At 39.5% G+C, this 15822-nt stretch overlaps 1 protein-coding gene across 3 annotated transcripts; it reads left to right on the forward strand.

Annotated features, from left to right (window-relative positions):
* The first annotated feature begins 1917 nt into the window (after positions 1–1917).
* pitx1 (paired-like homeodomain 1) lies at positions 1918–14395 on the forward strand. 3 transcript variants are annotated; one of them, XM_031308231.2, is made up of 5 exons: positions 1929–2080; positions 3161–3215; positions 8031–8180; positions 9384–9586; positions 13050–14395. In XM_031308231.2, exons 2-5 carry the CDS (start codon positions 3170–3172, stop codon positions 13596–13598), a joined length of 948 nt encoding a protein of 315 aa, XP_031164091.1. In that variant the 5' UTR covers positions 1929–2080; positions 3161–3169; the 3' UTR covers positions 13599–14395. The 3 variants fall into 3 exon arrangements, with proteins under 3 accessions (XP_031164094.1, XP_031164091.1, XP_031164093.1); XM_031308234.2 differs by lacking the exon at positions 8031–8180 and having other exon boundaries at positions 1918–2080; XM_031308233.2 differs by lacking the exons at positions 1929–2080; positions 3161–3215 and adding an exon at positions 6753–7930.
* The last annotated feature ends 1427 nt before the right edge of the window (positions 14396–15822 follow it).

Raw genomic sequence — 15822 nt, forward strand, 5'->3', positions numbered from 1 at the left:
CCAAAAGAAGGAGCTTGTAAACCAAGTGTGTGGAGCTGGAAATATTCTCTGCCACACAGACGCTGTGGTGGTTCATAGGTGGGATTGGCTGTGCGTGGGCTGCACATCTTGGCTGTGGACATTTAAAATCCAGCCTGAGAGCGGTTTTTGTCTCTGTTCAAAGATCAGCTCTTAAATAAGGATGTTGATAGGGACATGAAAACACTTTTTTTCAGATCCTACCTACTGTAGGCCATTTAAAGCTACACTAAATTAAATTATGATTTAATATTCAATTGTTTTTTTCATTTTTCATGGCTTTATTTATTAAAAGTCTTAATCAGTGATCCTGTCCGCCCACGGGTTACAGTCTAAACCTACTTTAAACTCGGCTACTTGTGGTCTATAGGCTACTTTGCCATTTTAGGCATTTAGTCTATTAATAAAACCGTGCTGCACCGCTTAATAAGTGACCCCATCGCATCAGTTTATTTGGTTTCGCTAAAGGATTTATTGAAGTGTTTGTCTCCGTCGTTTTCATTGTGTTTTGTGTCTCTCCGTTGCTTCGCCACAGCAGGTCAAAGGCTTGAATGTTTCCATCAGAGCACCTTAAATGATTTTCTAGGTTTTTGTTTTGGCCTATTTGTATTCTTAAATGCAAAACTGTAATTAATTCAGTCGTATCCCCAACATTTGAGGCACAGAACAAATAAAATATTGGCACAATTAAAATGTTTTGATTCATGTCAGGCCAACAGCAGAACAAAACGTTGCTTGAACCTGCATGTAAATATTAGGATATAAACAATTCATTCTTTAAATAATCATCCGTTAACAAGGGCTTTAGGCTGTAATTTTCAGACGGCTTATTGTTTGTCGAACCAATTAATAGTCGAGAAGACAAACTTGGAGTGCCCGCACCCAAACAATCTGTAAAGACGGCCGGCTGTAGGGTATATTAATGACGCTCTTTAAAGAAATTAACTGCTGCCAACTGTGTGAGTAAAATATTGGGATTTATCGTGTGTGACAAGAAAAGTAACACATGCAATAGACACTGGTTAAATCAGTAACAGAACAGTAAAAACAATTAAATATCGGACCTTTGTGTTTAATTATGTTTCTACAAGAGTGAGACGGCAGACCATAACTGAGAACAAACTATTATTTTTCAAGCCGCCAAACAGTTTTTACGTCTATGTGAGTTTCCAGAAAAGCCGTTTCAAAAGTGATGAGCTCATAACAACTCTTAAGACTTTTCACACCGAAACTTGTTTTTCTTCACAGCCGCTGTCACAGCGCACACATACAAATAATCCAGAGGGGAAAATGAGCTGGGGGATGTTTTTCAAACTATAAACTCAAATAAGGGCGGCATTATTATTATTATTATTATTATTATTATTATTATTATTATTATTATTATTATTTTCCACTACTACTAGCCTATATTACTAATACTACTACTACTACTAGCCTACTATCACAATCATTTCAAAGTATAATGAAGTATAGGCTATATTACTTTTATATGACTCTGCTCGTTGCTTACATAATATTAGCTTGGTTTTTATAGCGCCTTTCAATAGACCCAATCAAGGCAGAAAAAGTAACACACACAATATTTGAGTTGAGAAAGAAAATACATTTTAAGATCATGAAGATCATTAAATTGACAATGAGGATATATTTTGAAATGAAGATAATGAGGCTGAAGACTTCAGATGAGGATAAAGTTGTGGATTCAAAAATTATTATTATTATTATTATTATTATTATTATTATTATGAAGATACAAAAAAACACTGGGATGAAGAGGAGATTGAAGGTGCACGAGGATTAAGAGGATGACAACGGGGAGGTGGTGGCGGCGGTGAGGGGAGTTTGGGGTGTCGTGACGTCAAGGCGAGGCGTGCTGCAGAGCGCTGGCGAAGAAAACCAAAGCAGCGGCGCAGAGACTCAACCAAAGCGCTGATTATCGCGGACGCAGCGTTTACGCGCAGCCGACGCATAAAGTGGATTTACTTAACACCTGCATGGGGAACTTCTGAGGCTTTATTTCTTTTTTTCGCCGTCCTCTGCCTCTGCTGGGGACCAACTGGTGAGTAAAACACACACCTCGTCTGTAAGGTCGCTGATTTTTAGCTCAGGGAATCAGTCAGAAGGTTGGCTGTCATCTCGCTCTTGACCGTTTTACGCTTCGGATGTTACAAATATGAGTCACACATGAGTCGTTAAGCATGATGGAGAAAATTAAATGTTGACAAGTACTGACTAAGCAGTGCATGATGTCTGCTAGTTGGGGTCAGAGAGGCTGTAGTGGCATATGAGGCCGGAGACATATGGGATGCAGCTTTACGCACATCAATTTCTGGAGTTAAACAGCAGCAGCGTCTGTAGAAAACTAGTTAGCAGTTAAAATAGAAGTTGTGCTATTCAGTGAGTGAGTGCCTGAGCATCATCGCCAGCCAGATAAAGCATGTAGACTACTTTATTATTTCCAGTGTACTCCTGCATTAATCTCTGACTGACGCCTTAAATGAACCAAATGAATACAAAGTGTAGGCGGGTGCGCGCCATTGAAGCGTGGTACAGAAGGGAGCTGAGCGAAGATTTACTGAGGACGTAGAAGCAGCAAATGGATTCCTGTAGATAAGAGGTGCTCTGTGTGTGTGTGTGTGTGTGTGTGTGTGTGTGTGCGTGTAAGTAAAAAGGTAAGCGTTGTGATGTTGGGTCAGGCATGTTACTGAGGGCCGAAAACAAAGATATGCATGTAAACGTAGGCTAAATAAAATAGAAAGACGGTTTAAATGTGTGAAGATATTGGTGAAAGGTTTGGGGTTGTTGCTAAGTTTTAAAATATGGTTAGGTATTTTTTATTGTTTCGTTTCGGCTGCATTGACTTGTGATTATCTGTATTTCTTCATTTTCAAGTGTTTGCGAATTCAGAGAAGGAAGAAAAAAGAAGTCAACATGAATATGAATTTTCCTGTAACAAAAGTTATCACAGGATTATTGATAGTTTTGAACTAATTTAGTTTAGCCAGCAAAAATCGGATTGTAATTTATCTATCATAATATTTAGTTAAAGAGGAAAATAAATGTATTTGACTTTTATCTTTTTAAATCCGATACACAGGATTATTTTCTTCTGATGCAACTTTCTTCTTCTGTTTTTCAGGTAATTGTAATGGAACTGAATCTGTCGAAGAATGTGATTTCTTGTGGGGACCCAGGTTTGACTTTTTCTCTTCAAAACTGTTAAATCATTAGATTGCCTTATTAGAGTAACACAACTAGATACTATCATGTAAAGCAAAAGGATGATGTAGTCCAAGTACGGATCTGTACCTCTCGTTTTTTGCGCAAGGTCAGAACTCATTGGTAAATCTCTAAGCAAAGGCATTTGCTTTTAGACGCAATATGTTTGATGTGGTAGCAGACCGAAACACCATCTTCTGCTTTTGTTTGTGTCTCTGTTGTTTGATAGTGATTTCCTGGTGAGTCATTTTGCCTTTCAAAAACAAAAAAGTAGAAAAACTGTTTCCAAAAGCAGAAGCTTACATGTAGCCTAATATTTTTCTCATAAAAACAAATTCAGTTTTTAAATGAAAAAATCTGGATTTAAATCACTAACCAAAGAAAGAGCGTTTAATGTATATGTGAGAACTTTGGAAACTATCCGCGGTTTTTATCACATTTAAATGCCAGACATGCATGTGAGGCGGTGACTACAATCCTTTAAAATGTATTCTTTCAGGAACTAATGATCATTTATGACAAAGCTGCTTGGACTTAAAAATGGCAGATCCTAAATACCACGACACAAATTGGAAACAAAGTCACATTGGCTGAAAGAGGTTAGGACTGCGGAGTATGTTTGTATTTTTGCTGGGGAAGGAAAATCTTACTAAAAGACCTTAATTCAAGTTACAGTGGAATCTATGTTGGTTAATGACTATCACCAAACTCCTTTGTGTGTGCGACAAATGTGTATTTTTTGAGAACTCCACCTCAACTCACGTCACCAATCTTGTTACTTTCTATAAAACCACAGTAAACTTCTGCTGGGCTGAATAAACATACAGTAAACATAGTATTATGAATGCATGAACTCCGAACTTCCTTAAGTTCTTACAGGAAATTCGAAAGATTCAACATTTTACAGCATTTTGTATGGCTTTTTCTAATGAGAATTCCCTGCAAAGGCCATTAGATTGTTGTTTTATTTACACCTGCATCTCCTCTGTCAGGTTGGTTGTTGATTGTCAGGCTCCAGGTCAAACAGTCCTTGGACCAAGCAGGGAAACCATCACCAAGGAAATAATCAGCTCTGTCCTTCTCCAGTTACCCACCGTGTCCAGTTACATCTCCACTGCTGTCCCTTTGAATCTGCCCTCCAGCTTTAATTTTCTATATGCTTTGTTTTTTTGGCCTCTGTGGTCCTAGCTTTACGTTGTTTGGTTGCCTTACAGTTTAGAGGAAAAAGACTGTGCACCAAGACTGTATTTTTATGTGTGTTTGATGTGATTAACGGTGGTCGCTGAGTTTATTTTCACTTCTTGGAGGAAAAATATGAGTGTTTGCATTTCTACTGGCCTTTAACCTGTCCTGCCGGATGGAAAGGCTTTTTAACTCATCCATCACACGCAAGTGCCCTCCAGAGCAGAGGAGGAGCAGGACGCAGGCAGGGATGCAGGTTGAAGAGGCTGGGTATTTAGATTACCCCCATCTATCAGCCTGTAATATGTGCTGTGGAAAGAGGAAGGTACAATCACAGGAGCTCCTCCATGGAAAATCTCCATGTGCTGTAAATCCTTTAATATTCCAATGGGGACCTGAAGGGTCAGTGGGTGTATTGTGATTTTTTTTTTATAGTGCTGCTGTAATATTCATATAATATTGGGGAGATTACTTTTTAAGGCCTATATGATTTTTCAGTATCTCACACTAGAAAGACTTCAGTTGAGGAAACCGCTGCACCACTGCTCTAAAAACACCCCATTGACCCACACACAGCCGTTTACACTTGGATACGCAAGTACCCACACCCCAAAATAACACGTTCTTTCAGTCTTCACAACCTAAATAGTAAATACCACCTGCTGACACAATGGGATTTACAAAATGCAGAATTTAACCAATACAGCTCATAGATCCTACTTCCGCTCTCGTGTTTGGGTCACCAGCTTAATGCGTCTTTCTCTGCACCCAATCTCACCCAAAACCATTTTACGCAGTTGGCTGCAGCTCAGAAAGCGAATAAGGAGGTAGGGGATAGTGGAAGGGCACTTTAGTAGTCTATATGTGAGGGTCGAACTTCTTGAGAAAAAAAAAAAAATTATATATATATATATATATATATATATATATATATATATATATATATATATATATATATATATATATATACACACACACACACACACACTGCACACGGGCCACCGTGACGTATGCTGGAGCTGGATAGTCTAATAATGGCATAAATCTGCTATGATAATCAAAATTGGATTGCTTGATTCACTTTCTAGATATTCATATTTCTTAATTAGAAATATATATGGCAGGTCTGTAATGTTTCGAAATATATATTAGTACAGGCCCTTAGCCCCATTCTTTAGAACACGCTCTGTGCAGAGAGAAACTGAACAAATATAGATGGGAAAAGCCAAGTGATTGTTGAGAGCTTGCACAATTGTCTTTTGAAAGAGCCCTTGGGGAGTTTTCCGGTCGGACGGGGATCTCATGTCAGAAGTCACTGTCATACAATGGCCGAAAATGCTCGAGACTGGCGCCGATGACAGGCCGGGTCCCAGACGGTGAGGCATGATGAGCCGGTGCGCATTTACCCGACACATGTAGGCTACAAGCCGAGCCACAGCAAGTCAGCAGGTCTCATTGCAGGAGGGACTTAAAGCTACCTGTAGTCCATAGTGTTTTTTTGCACTGGTTTTCTGTTTAGGCGTAATTGCACACAGACACAAAATGTAATTTACTGGTTGGCAGATTAGATTTTCATTAATAGCTAATTGTGCCATTTCATTATAAATTGCAAAAATGCAAAAATAATGTACTTAATTCAAGAAAATTAGGTTTAATTGGGAACTACTTTTTGACTCCACTGGCAAATGTTTGCCTTTTTTTGGTAGGTCTACTACAGAAAAAGATTAAAACCTGAAATGTTGCTGTTGGTCTACACATGCGCAATCATACAAGAGATCTTAGCACGCAGGGGTCAAATATATAGGCACAATACGTCCGAATAAAGCCTTTATGTTGCGTCAACCTAAAACCTACAAACTGAATGACTAAATATTGCTCTTAATAAAAATAAAATCCCATTCCTGACTTCCCAATATGCACCACTCATCTACCTAAACCGTAAATCATTACAATAAGGCCTTACCTGACAGGCGTTGCTGCATTTTCTAACAAAGAAAGAAGTTTAAAAGAAAAAAAAACAACTGCAGCTGCTGTATCACTGCAAGTTTTAGGAGAAGGAATGACAGATTATGATCAGACCAGAAAACACCCTGAAATTATAACATCTGATTTGAAATGTTATTAGTTCTTCACATCTTTATCCAAATTATACCTACCACAGGACTCGATTGGGTTTGGAATTCCAAATTGCTTGATTATTTTCTCATATATATATATATATATAAATCAGATATATTCAGTGATGAGCATGCGCCTGCAACTGGCTGCCATATGTGCGTCAGGGCCAACAAAACTGAATAAAAGCAAATGTGTCATCATCAGCAGCCACATACAGGTTATCTGCAATCAGATCATCGATCTTTAATGGATTTTGTATTGAGGGGTCCAGTCACCAGTGTAGTCAGACCACTCAATGTACTGTATGTTGTTGAAGTTTAGAAAAAGGTTTTATTCATGTTTGATCATTATGTTTGGGGAAAGTGCGGCACACACAGTGTTCCTGTCAGATTAGCATCATTTATCAACATAGTAAAACAGCCTGATGTTTGTCCTGCAACGGAAAACACAGCGCAGGTACAACGTGTTTTTGGTAAAGAGAGCTCTGATCTGGCTGGCTTTATTAGTCTTGATCGTTTATTTGTCAAAGTGAAACAATGAGCTGATAGAACGACACTTCACTGTCAGTTTACAGTGCGTGCCATTATTCATACACACAATGATCTTAATATCACCATGCACTTTTCATACTGAGGAAACCGTAACTGGGCAGGCCTGTGTTAGATGGCAAATGTTTATTCAGCTCAGTGCAAATCCGAGATATACATTGTTTGGGAGCTTGTGTGTGTATAAGCGCACACATTGCGCTGCGCTGGACACATTTCCAAACATGCCTACACGAATAAAAGGCCCATTTTACTCCTAAACAGCAATGCGCTGCATTGCGCGCCCCAGTCAACTGGAAAAAAAAAAAGCAAATGAACGCTGCAAAAAATATCTACGTTAACCAGTCGTTCGGTCTAATACTGGGACGTGTAAGTATATTAATTTACAAACTGGAGAGTATAAATTCACTTGGTGGAAATAGTCCGTTTTGCTCAGATAGGACGCGTTTTGCGTTTTCACTCCAGCTAAACTTGATTTGCTGATTTGCATGCGATAAATCCAAACGTCTGATAATTTTTTATTTTTTTTTAGCTTGACGTCAGACTTGTTGGGGTGGATGTTTTCTTGCAGCGGGCCGGCTTAGTGGGTGGGACTCGCTCATTTTGGGGAGGTTAAACGCAGCAGATGGGTGGGTCTCTACGTGGGTTAGAGAGCCGGAGCTTCCTCTCAGTCACAGCGGGCACAAGCTTTTCCCTGCAGCGAGAGAAGGGGAGCAGTCACTGCTGTAGAGGAGGGAAACGGGGCTGTGTGTTTTGTTTTTAAATTGTCGTCCTCCAAGTCTCTTCTTCGGGGAAGAACACTTTCGTGGAAGTTCTCCCTGTGTGATTCATCCTCTCATGTCGTGGTGTGTGTCTGGCAGCGGGTGGATTGTTAGCTGTTGAGGAAAGCTTTGTGCACCCAAGGATTCACCCCGTTTCCCCTTTGTACGCATCCTTCTCTTCAAGGTGGGATGAATTTGGACAGAATCGCAGAGGCAGTGAGAGCACCGCCGGCCCGCGACGTGGCCCCCGCGTTTCATTTACCGAGAACTTCAAACAGCAGTCGAGAAACTTTAGAGAACTCAAGCAGCGAGTCTTCAGACACAGAGTTGGCAGGTACACAGTCAGAGTGCTTTTAGCAACTCGAATTCTTCTTCTGAGTGCAATAACAGTTTATTTTACGTCTCCATAAGCCCGTTTACGGTGGACTGTCACAGAGGCACGTCGACACGTTTAACGCTACGGGAAAATGAGACAATTTTGTCCCAGTGTTTGCTTATTCTCGCTGCAACGAGGATGCATTTCCGTGTATTACGGTGCAACATGCACAAAGATAAAACAATCAAACATCAAAATCCATTTGCAGTAAATCTTAGTTTGGTTTATTTCCGTTCTGCAGTCTAGTGCGCATAAATACAACAGAACGGGGAAAATAGTCCAGTTTTGGTGCAGCTAAACGCATTTTTTTTGTTTACTGCGGGCTGAACCAAACACTTGGCAGGATCCCGAGGTCTGTCAAAGAAAAATGTGGAGAACAGCCTGGCCTGGTGTCAGTAAATGCATTAAAACAAACTATAAATATTGGGACCATCCACTAATCTAAACCAAGGTCTGTATTAACAATTCTTGGAGAAGCTTTTTGTTCTTCAACTTGGCAACATTTTTTTTTTAGAAAAACAGACTTTTTATTCCCCGTCTCACTCCAAATGAGGAAGAAATAGCAAATTTGGGTGAATGTCATTTCTCATTTCCTTGGCTGAAATTTTTCATGGGGCTTGAATTAAATAATGTGGCTTTGGGTTTTAAGTTCCTTTTTTATTTTTGGCAAACATTCCAGAGACTATTCCCTTTTTTGTGATTTACCTTTGCACGTGTTGACCCTTCAGTTTAATGAGCCGATCTTGTTAGAACACGAATACAAGATAGCAGTTGGGAGATAAGAGTGGGAAAACCTCGTCATAAAGAAAAACTATATTGATCCATCAGCGTAAAGCGAGGAAGATCTAAGTGCGTTTGAAATAATTGATACAAAACTGACATGAATCTGTCACTTTTCTTCTGGGGCTTATTCTTTACTTTGTAAATAATGTATTTATAGCTTGGGCGTTGCTTATTTCATGCTGACAGGCCATTTCTGTTACAGTTGGTCTAAAGCTTGGGGTTGGCACTTTGGTGCACTTATTTTTCCTCTTAAACGTTTAACTTTTAAGGTGAAAATATTAATTTTTTTTAAATGCAAAAAATGTCCCTTATGTACATGTTATTCAAAGTAACATATCAGTAGCATACAATAATTGTACCCCGATTTATGATCCACAGAAAAGGAGAGGAGCGCCGAACACAGGAGTGATGACGGGAACGCGGACGATCCCAAGAAGAAGAAGCAGCGGCGGCAGCGGACTCACTTCACCAGCCAGCAGCTGCAGGAGCTGGAAGCCACTTTCCAGAGGAACCGCTACCCGGATATGAGCACCAGGGAGGAAATCGCCGTGTGGACCAACCTGACCGAGGCCAGAGTCCGGGTAAGAGGCCAGCAGGCAGGCCGCCGGCCGTGCGTAAAGACGATTTGACAAATAACAATTACAGCATTTCCAATAACAACTCCAACACACATGAACCAAATAAAGAAATCAATGTTAAGCGAAATACTCCGAAATAAGTAGTTATAAGAAAATTAAAGCAAAACAGTGACTAAAAAGTATACTAAAACACACTTTGTGCGCTGATAGCTGGAACAAGAGGTTATACTAACATTTGTATACAAAACTGACGATTGATTTGCCGAAACCGAGCTATTTTTATAAGATTGCAGAAAAATCTCCACTCAGGATGTCACAGACTCGCTCTCCCAGCATTTGCATTTCATATCAGAACAAGCCGATAACACTATCTACACAGTGTCAGCAAAACGACTTCTTCATGTACTGTTACTGAATGAAAGAGTGAAAATCCAGCCTTTTAACAGTTCATGTAAATGATTGCAGTGACTCAAACAACCCAGTTGGAAACAAAATGTGTGATATAATTCAGAGACTCGCTGAAGAAAATCCTTTGACAAGAAACTGGAAGACTTTCCGAACTGTGTTAACAGATATTAAGTTGCAGTCATCCCTGACTGAGCTAAGGTGCATCCCAAAGGTCTTTCAATTTCAAAATACTGACACAAGCAGGGCTAAAAGACATGTTTTAAAACACCTTCCTGCAACACATTTCATGTTCAAAATTTAACAGAAATGCAAGCCGTTAACTATTTGGTTCGGTTGGAATGTATATCTCTTTTTGAGGGTGTATCCACGCTGCTAATGGAGCCAATGGAATATGTCTTTTGATGACATCATCACCAGTCCGGACCCTTATTTGCCGCCGTGGAGGAGACTGCATGCATCCAAATCTACCTGGAGCTGTGCAATGAATAGGAACATCGTGTGATAATATTTATTCAGGGAGGATGTTTCAACATCAGTACGACACATTTAACAACTTGGGAGGAAGACAAAAAAAGCATAACCAACTTTAATAAGATATTTGAATATAACAGAAAACAAGTTGCTTTCAACTCTGCAAGGCGACGCCGTCTTTACACACCATATATTCATGCTGGCTGCTCTTTTCTCAGATAAAAATGTGGATGCAAGAAACGCGCGTTAAACACAAAACAATTGCAGTTGGTTTTCATTTACAGCAACTGGCGCCCGGCAGCCCGTCCTTGCAAAAAGCAACCGTCTCAAATTGCTTTAAAAAATGCACACAGCTCTTTAAAGTCTAGGGGAAAGTAAAAAAGAACTCTCAGAACAAGTTTAAAGTGCTGGATTTTTATTTCTGGAGCCAAGGAGGGTGAATTTCCAACAGTGCAGCCTTTTATTTGGCGGAATAAAAAGAACATTGTAAAGGTCATGGCGTGACACAGCGCAGCCTGACTATTTCTTATTCATATCTGAGCATTTATTAAAACGTTTTGACATTTTAAAGTGTTTGTACTTGACCTTTTAAGGTCATCAGCGTCCAATGAAGTTTGACAGATAATATATTGAGATTGAATAATATTTGTGGGCTCAGCTATTTTGAATGTTACAATTGTTTGATTAGCTCTAATGGAAGTTTTTGCTTGTTAAAACGCCATTAAAACCCAAAGTACTTTTTATATTTATTTTTATTTTGTTTGTTCGGTACAGGAAGCTGAAGCCTCGCGCAAGGCGGTGCTGTTAAAACGCAGCCTGCGTGTTTCCTCCGCAGCTCTGTCACATCGCTCATGTCTTTGTGGACAATTTGTCCGCAGCACCCTGTTCCCTGCACGACTATAAATAGCCAAGGCGGGCCCGTCTGATGATTCAACTTGTAAACTGTTTTTACTGTGAATTTAAAAATGACTCGCAGAGTGCCGACTAACGGATATTTTGTCAGGTTTCGATAAGGCGTGAGGATATCCAGAGGCTCGTTTCTGATTAATTTACAGTCATCCCATGCGCGTGTTTGATCCATGCTGTAAACTTGTTGGTTTTATTTTGAGATGTCTGACCTACATACTGGTGTATAGGCATATAAATACACACGCGTTTATTTAACCCGCACGCAATGCAGAATTAATTTCATTGCTAGACATGAAGTAATACTAATTAAAAATTCGCTGAATATGTACCATCAACACATCCTTTGCTCCAGCTTTAGTCAAAACACATTTATGTTGTAGGCTGTGTTAACTTGTATTATTTGAATTATGTCTAAGTTTTGAATCTAAATTCATGAGATTCCTTTAGGCTACATTTTGTAAACCATTTTAAAATCTTTCATGACAGGAATCAAATTGTAGAAAATTTAAATATTTTAAGATACATTTTCTCACACATTAAAAAAAAAAAAAAAATGTCAAGAATGTTTACATGCACGATTGTGGACAAGGTTGATCATCCTTGCGCACTCTGAGCTAATTTCACTTCATGCGCAAATAACTAACTCAAATAGCCTAAACGTGGCTTTGAAAATACGGCAGTTTGGAACGATAAGACTGTCACTGCTTCACCCTCCGCCGTTATTTTCACTATGTATTTATTTTTGACCAAATTTAAGGGGAATTATACTGGATGAATTTGAAGTGGTCTGTCTGGACTCTAGAGCTGCAACACATGCTTCTCTAATGTGGGACTGATTGAGGATTTTAGAATGAAAAGACAATTAGGACCAAGTTCAGTTTAATGTGTTGACTGGGGGGAAAGAAAAGCGTCATAACAGCTCTAAAACAAATCCACAGTTAGGACTTGATAACTCAAAAACTGAGGATGAATTTCACTTGGAAAAAAATATATTTTTTCTATTTTTCAAAAGGAATATATGTGGCCATATATAAATAGCATAGGCTAAAATGTATAGAGCTTAACTGGAAACTTTGACCATGAGGCAAATGTGTGTGTTCTTCATATGACCATAGTTGAAAATACAGTCTGGGCCTTTTTTTGCTGTGTTTGCAAACTGCTGTAAACAAATCCTCAGCCATCTGAGAAGATTTAACAGATTTTATTAAAGAACTGTCCTTCACATTTAACAATTTAGGGCGTTTGAGTGCGTCTTTGATACCGATGGAATAGTATTTCTGTGCACTTGGGAGTCCCAAATGTGCTGCTGTCTTCAGGGTGTGTTGGTGTTTTAGCCACAGAACACACACATACAACATTGTGTGTGCTATTGAAAAAAAATCTAAAAACAAATCAAAATTTGCATAATTTCTTGCGGTTAAAAACTTTAACTACAATTTATGACATTTAAGAAAAACCCGGTACAGCGTCATTGTGAATGGAAAATTGAATTGTAGCCTATATTACAACATAGGACTGCAACATAGCCTACTTGTGATAAGTTTAGGAAGTGTAGGCCTATGGCAAAAACAAAATCAGGAACCTAAAGACATTTTCACATATTTGACTATTTGGGGGCCGAGTGGTACCTGGCTCATTCCTCAAAGTCCACAGCACTAACCGTGTGTGTCTCCTCCAGGTGTGGTTCAAAAACCGTCGGGCTAAGTGGAGGAAGCGGGAGCGCAACCAGCAGATGGACCTGTGCAAGAACAGCTACCTGCCGCAGTTCAGCGGACTCATGCAACCTTATGAAGACATGTACCCGACGTACACCTACAACAACTGGACCAACAAGGGCCTCACCCCGGCGCCGCTGTCCACCAAGAACTTCACCTTCTTCAACTCCATGAGCCCCCTCACCTCGCAGTCCATGTTCCCGGCGCCCAACTCCATCTCCTCCATGACCATGGCCTCCGGGATGGGCCACTCTGCAGTGCCGGGCATGCCCACCCCGGGCCTCAACAACATCAGCAACCTGAACGGGATCGGCACGTCCGGCATCAACTCAGCCATGTCGTCGTCCGCGTGTCCGTACGGGCCTCCCGGCTCTCCCTACAGCGTTTACCGGGACACTTGCAACTCCAGCCTGGCCACCCTCAGACTCAAATCCAAACAGCATCCAACTTTTGGATACAGCAGCCTGCAGAGCCCCGGGTCGAGCCTGAACGCCTGTCAATACAACAGCTGACGGGCCAAAAGCGCGGCCTAAATGTTACAAATATAAATAAATATATATGTGATAAACGGACACGGTGTCAAGAGCTTTCAGGCTACCTGCGGATGGGGAAAAAATCTAAGACAACTAAACTGGATTAGTTGCAATCATTTTTCAAAAAAAAAAAAAAAAAAAAAAAAGGAGGAAAACATGGATTATGCGGGTTATATGTTTACCAATGAACTTGCACAGCAATTGAAATTTCCAGTTCTTTTTGGATTTAAAAAAAAAAAGATGAAGACGTGTTACATTGCTGCATTGTACATATATAAATGTAAATATATACAGGTCTAACATAAAACAGACGATGGGATTTTTTTTGTGCTTGCTTGCTTTTGAAGACTGGCTGGGAGGGGGTGGGGTGGGGGGGGGTCTCGATTTAACAAGGATTTGCAAGAATAAAATAAAGTGACGAGCATATCATGAACTTAATACGAGAAAAGAAATTTAACCTATATTGTACATATTTTATACTGCTTATGTGTGCTTTCTATTTACCGTTTATGCAGGGTACCACCGGCCCGTCTGACTCCATGATGCCTCCCGTTCACTGACTTTACTTTGAAATGTTTTTTTTTTTTCGTTTTGTTTGCTGAAACAGAAACCCCCCGCATGTTCAAACTTGAGTGCAACGTGTTTTGTACGATAATGTAAGACTTTGCAGAAGTTCATTAGCCCAAACTGTATACAAAAGTCGATTCAACGTCCTCATGTGTTTATGGTAACATGTTTGTTTGAATAAACTCCAGGAAAAAGGTTTATTTCAAGTAGCCCATGTTTAAGAAGAGTCTTTGTTTAACGAGACAGACGCATGTGGGCCAGTCCCCCCCCATAGGAGCTAAATTAATAACATAATACCCGCAGCCTATCGATCCACTCAGTTTAAAAGGATTCTCAGAAATAGCCTATAAAGATTTGTTAAGGATCACTGGGACTAGCCAGTAGTTATCTGGGATTTAATCACGATATCTTTTAAAAAGAAATTGTGTTCATTTTGAAGCTTATTCCTGCATTATTGTCTTTCCTTTCACTTTATTGCACATCAAATTACATTTTCTCTGTGGAGGAAGAAATCCATGTTATTACGCATCTTACCAAATTTCCAGACCGGACCTTAATATATACACATTTCCACGAATTTATAGGATCATTGTCTAAAGCCTTATTTAAGATTATTGGCTATTGTAACTTAGTGAATAATCACCATATTTTACCGTTCAGTGCAGAATAGTCCTACATGGCCTCTGATGGGTTTTATTGTATATACATGTCCAAGTATCGATTTATGATTATTTACTTGCTTTCTGCCCTCCTCTAGACTACAGATTAAAGTTAGAGTGCCTCAGGCTGAAATTTGGCAGGCACCCTCACCTTTCTATGTGCCAAATAACTCCAAATCATTTTAAGTAGCGTGGTGTGGCTTGTGTCTCCGCCTCAGATAATATACAACCTGCATATCATAATCATAGGATGAATTTGTTTTGGAGCTTCAGAAATGCGAAACGCTAAAATATAGACTCCAGTGTCTCGAAATGCGTCAGACACCTGCTATAAAAAAAAAAATTAAAAAAAAGACTGCATATTTCTTATTTGGCGACAAGTGCATACAAAATGAATTAAATCAATATACCATATCTTGTTTTCTGACACCTGCAGAAATCCCCATATCTATATTACTCACCGTTAGACTGATATTAGCGCAGAGCACAAATGTAGCAGTAATGATTGTGTGCTTTAACTGATAGTGCTCTGTGAGGGGAGGATGTTAGGATTAGAGGCAACACTTGAATCAACCATCAAATGTGAAACGGGCTTCTAATGACTAATAAAACAACCTATGACACCTGAAAACTGATTTAGACCTACACCAGGGTTACAAGTCAACAAACTCTTATGTAAACCAGTGTCTTTATCCATAGAGATTTAACTTTAGTCTTTTAAACTAATGATCATCTATACCCATTATTGCTCTATAGGCTCGTAAAAGTGAGTTATCTTGACATATAACACTATGTGTCTCCTAAAGTATAACCGGTCTTAACTTTTTACTGGAAACTGAAGCATGTCTAACAGTCAGTGAGTTTATGTTGACCTTCGTGGTGGCTTGTTGGTAACTTCTTTCCTATAGTATTTCTATAATATTCCAGTAATTTTCAATCTTGACTTGTAGTGTGTCTGTAATACTAAAAAAAAAAGT

Source organism: Sander lucioperca, chromosome 13 (assembly GCF_008315115.2).
Source record: "Sander lucioperca isolate FBNREF2018 chromosome 13, SLUC_FBN_1.2, whole genome shotgun sequence".
NCBI lineage: Eukaryota > Metazoa > Chordata > Actinopteri > Perciformes > Percidae > Sander > Sander lucioperca.

Excerpts from the sequence above, each read along its gene's own strand:
- pitx1 (XM_031308231.2), top strand. The coding sequence starts at position 3,170 with ATGGAACTGAATCTGTCGAAGAATGTGATTTCTTGTGGGGACCCAG. Across the intron at positions 3,216-8,030 it reads GATTTCTTGTGGGGACCCAG|GTGGGATGAATTTGGACAGA; the intron begins GTTTGACTTTTT and ends CTTCTCTTCAAG. Across the intron at positions 8,181-9,383 it reads TTCAGACACAGAGTTGGCAG|AAAAGGAGAGGAGCGCCGAA; the intron begins GTACACAGTCAG and ends TATGATCCACAG.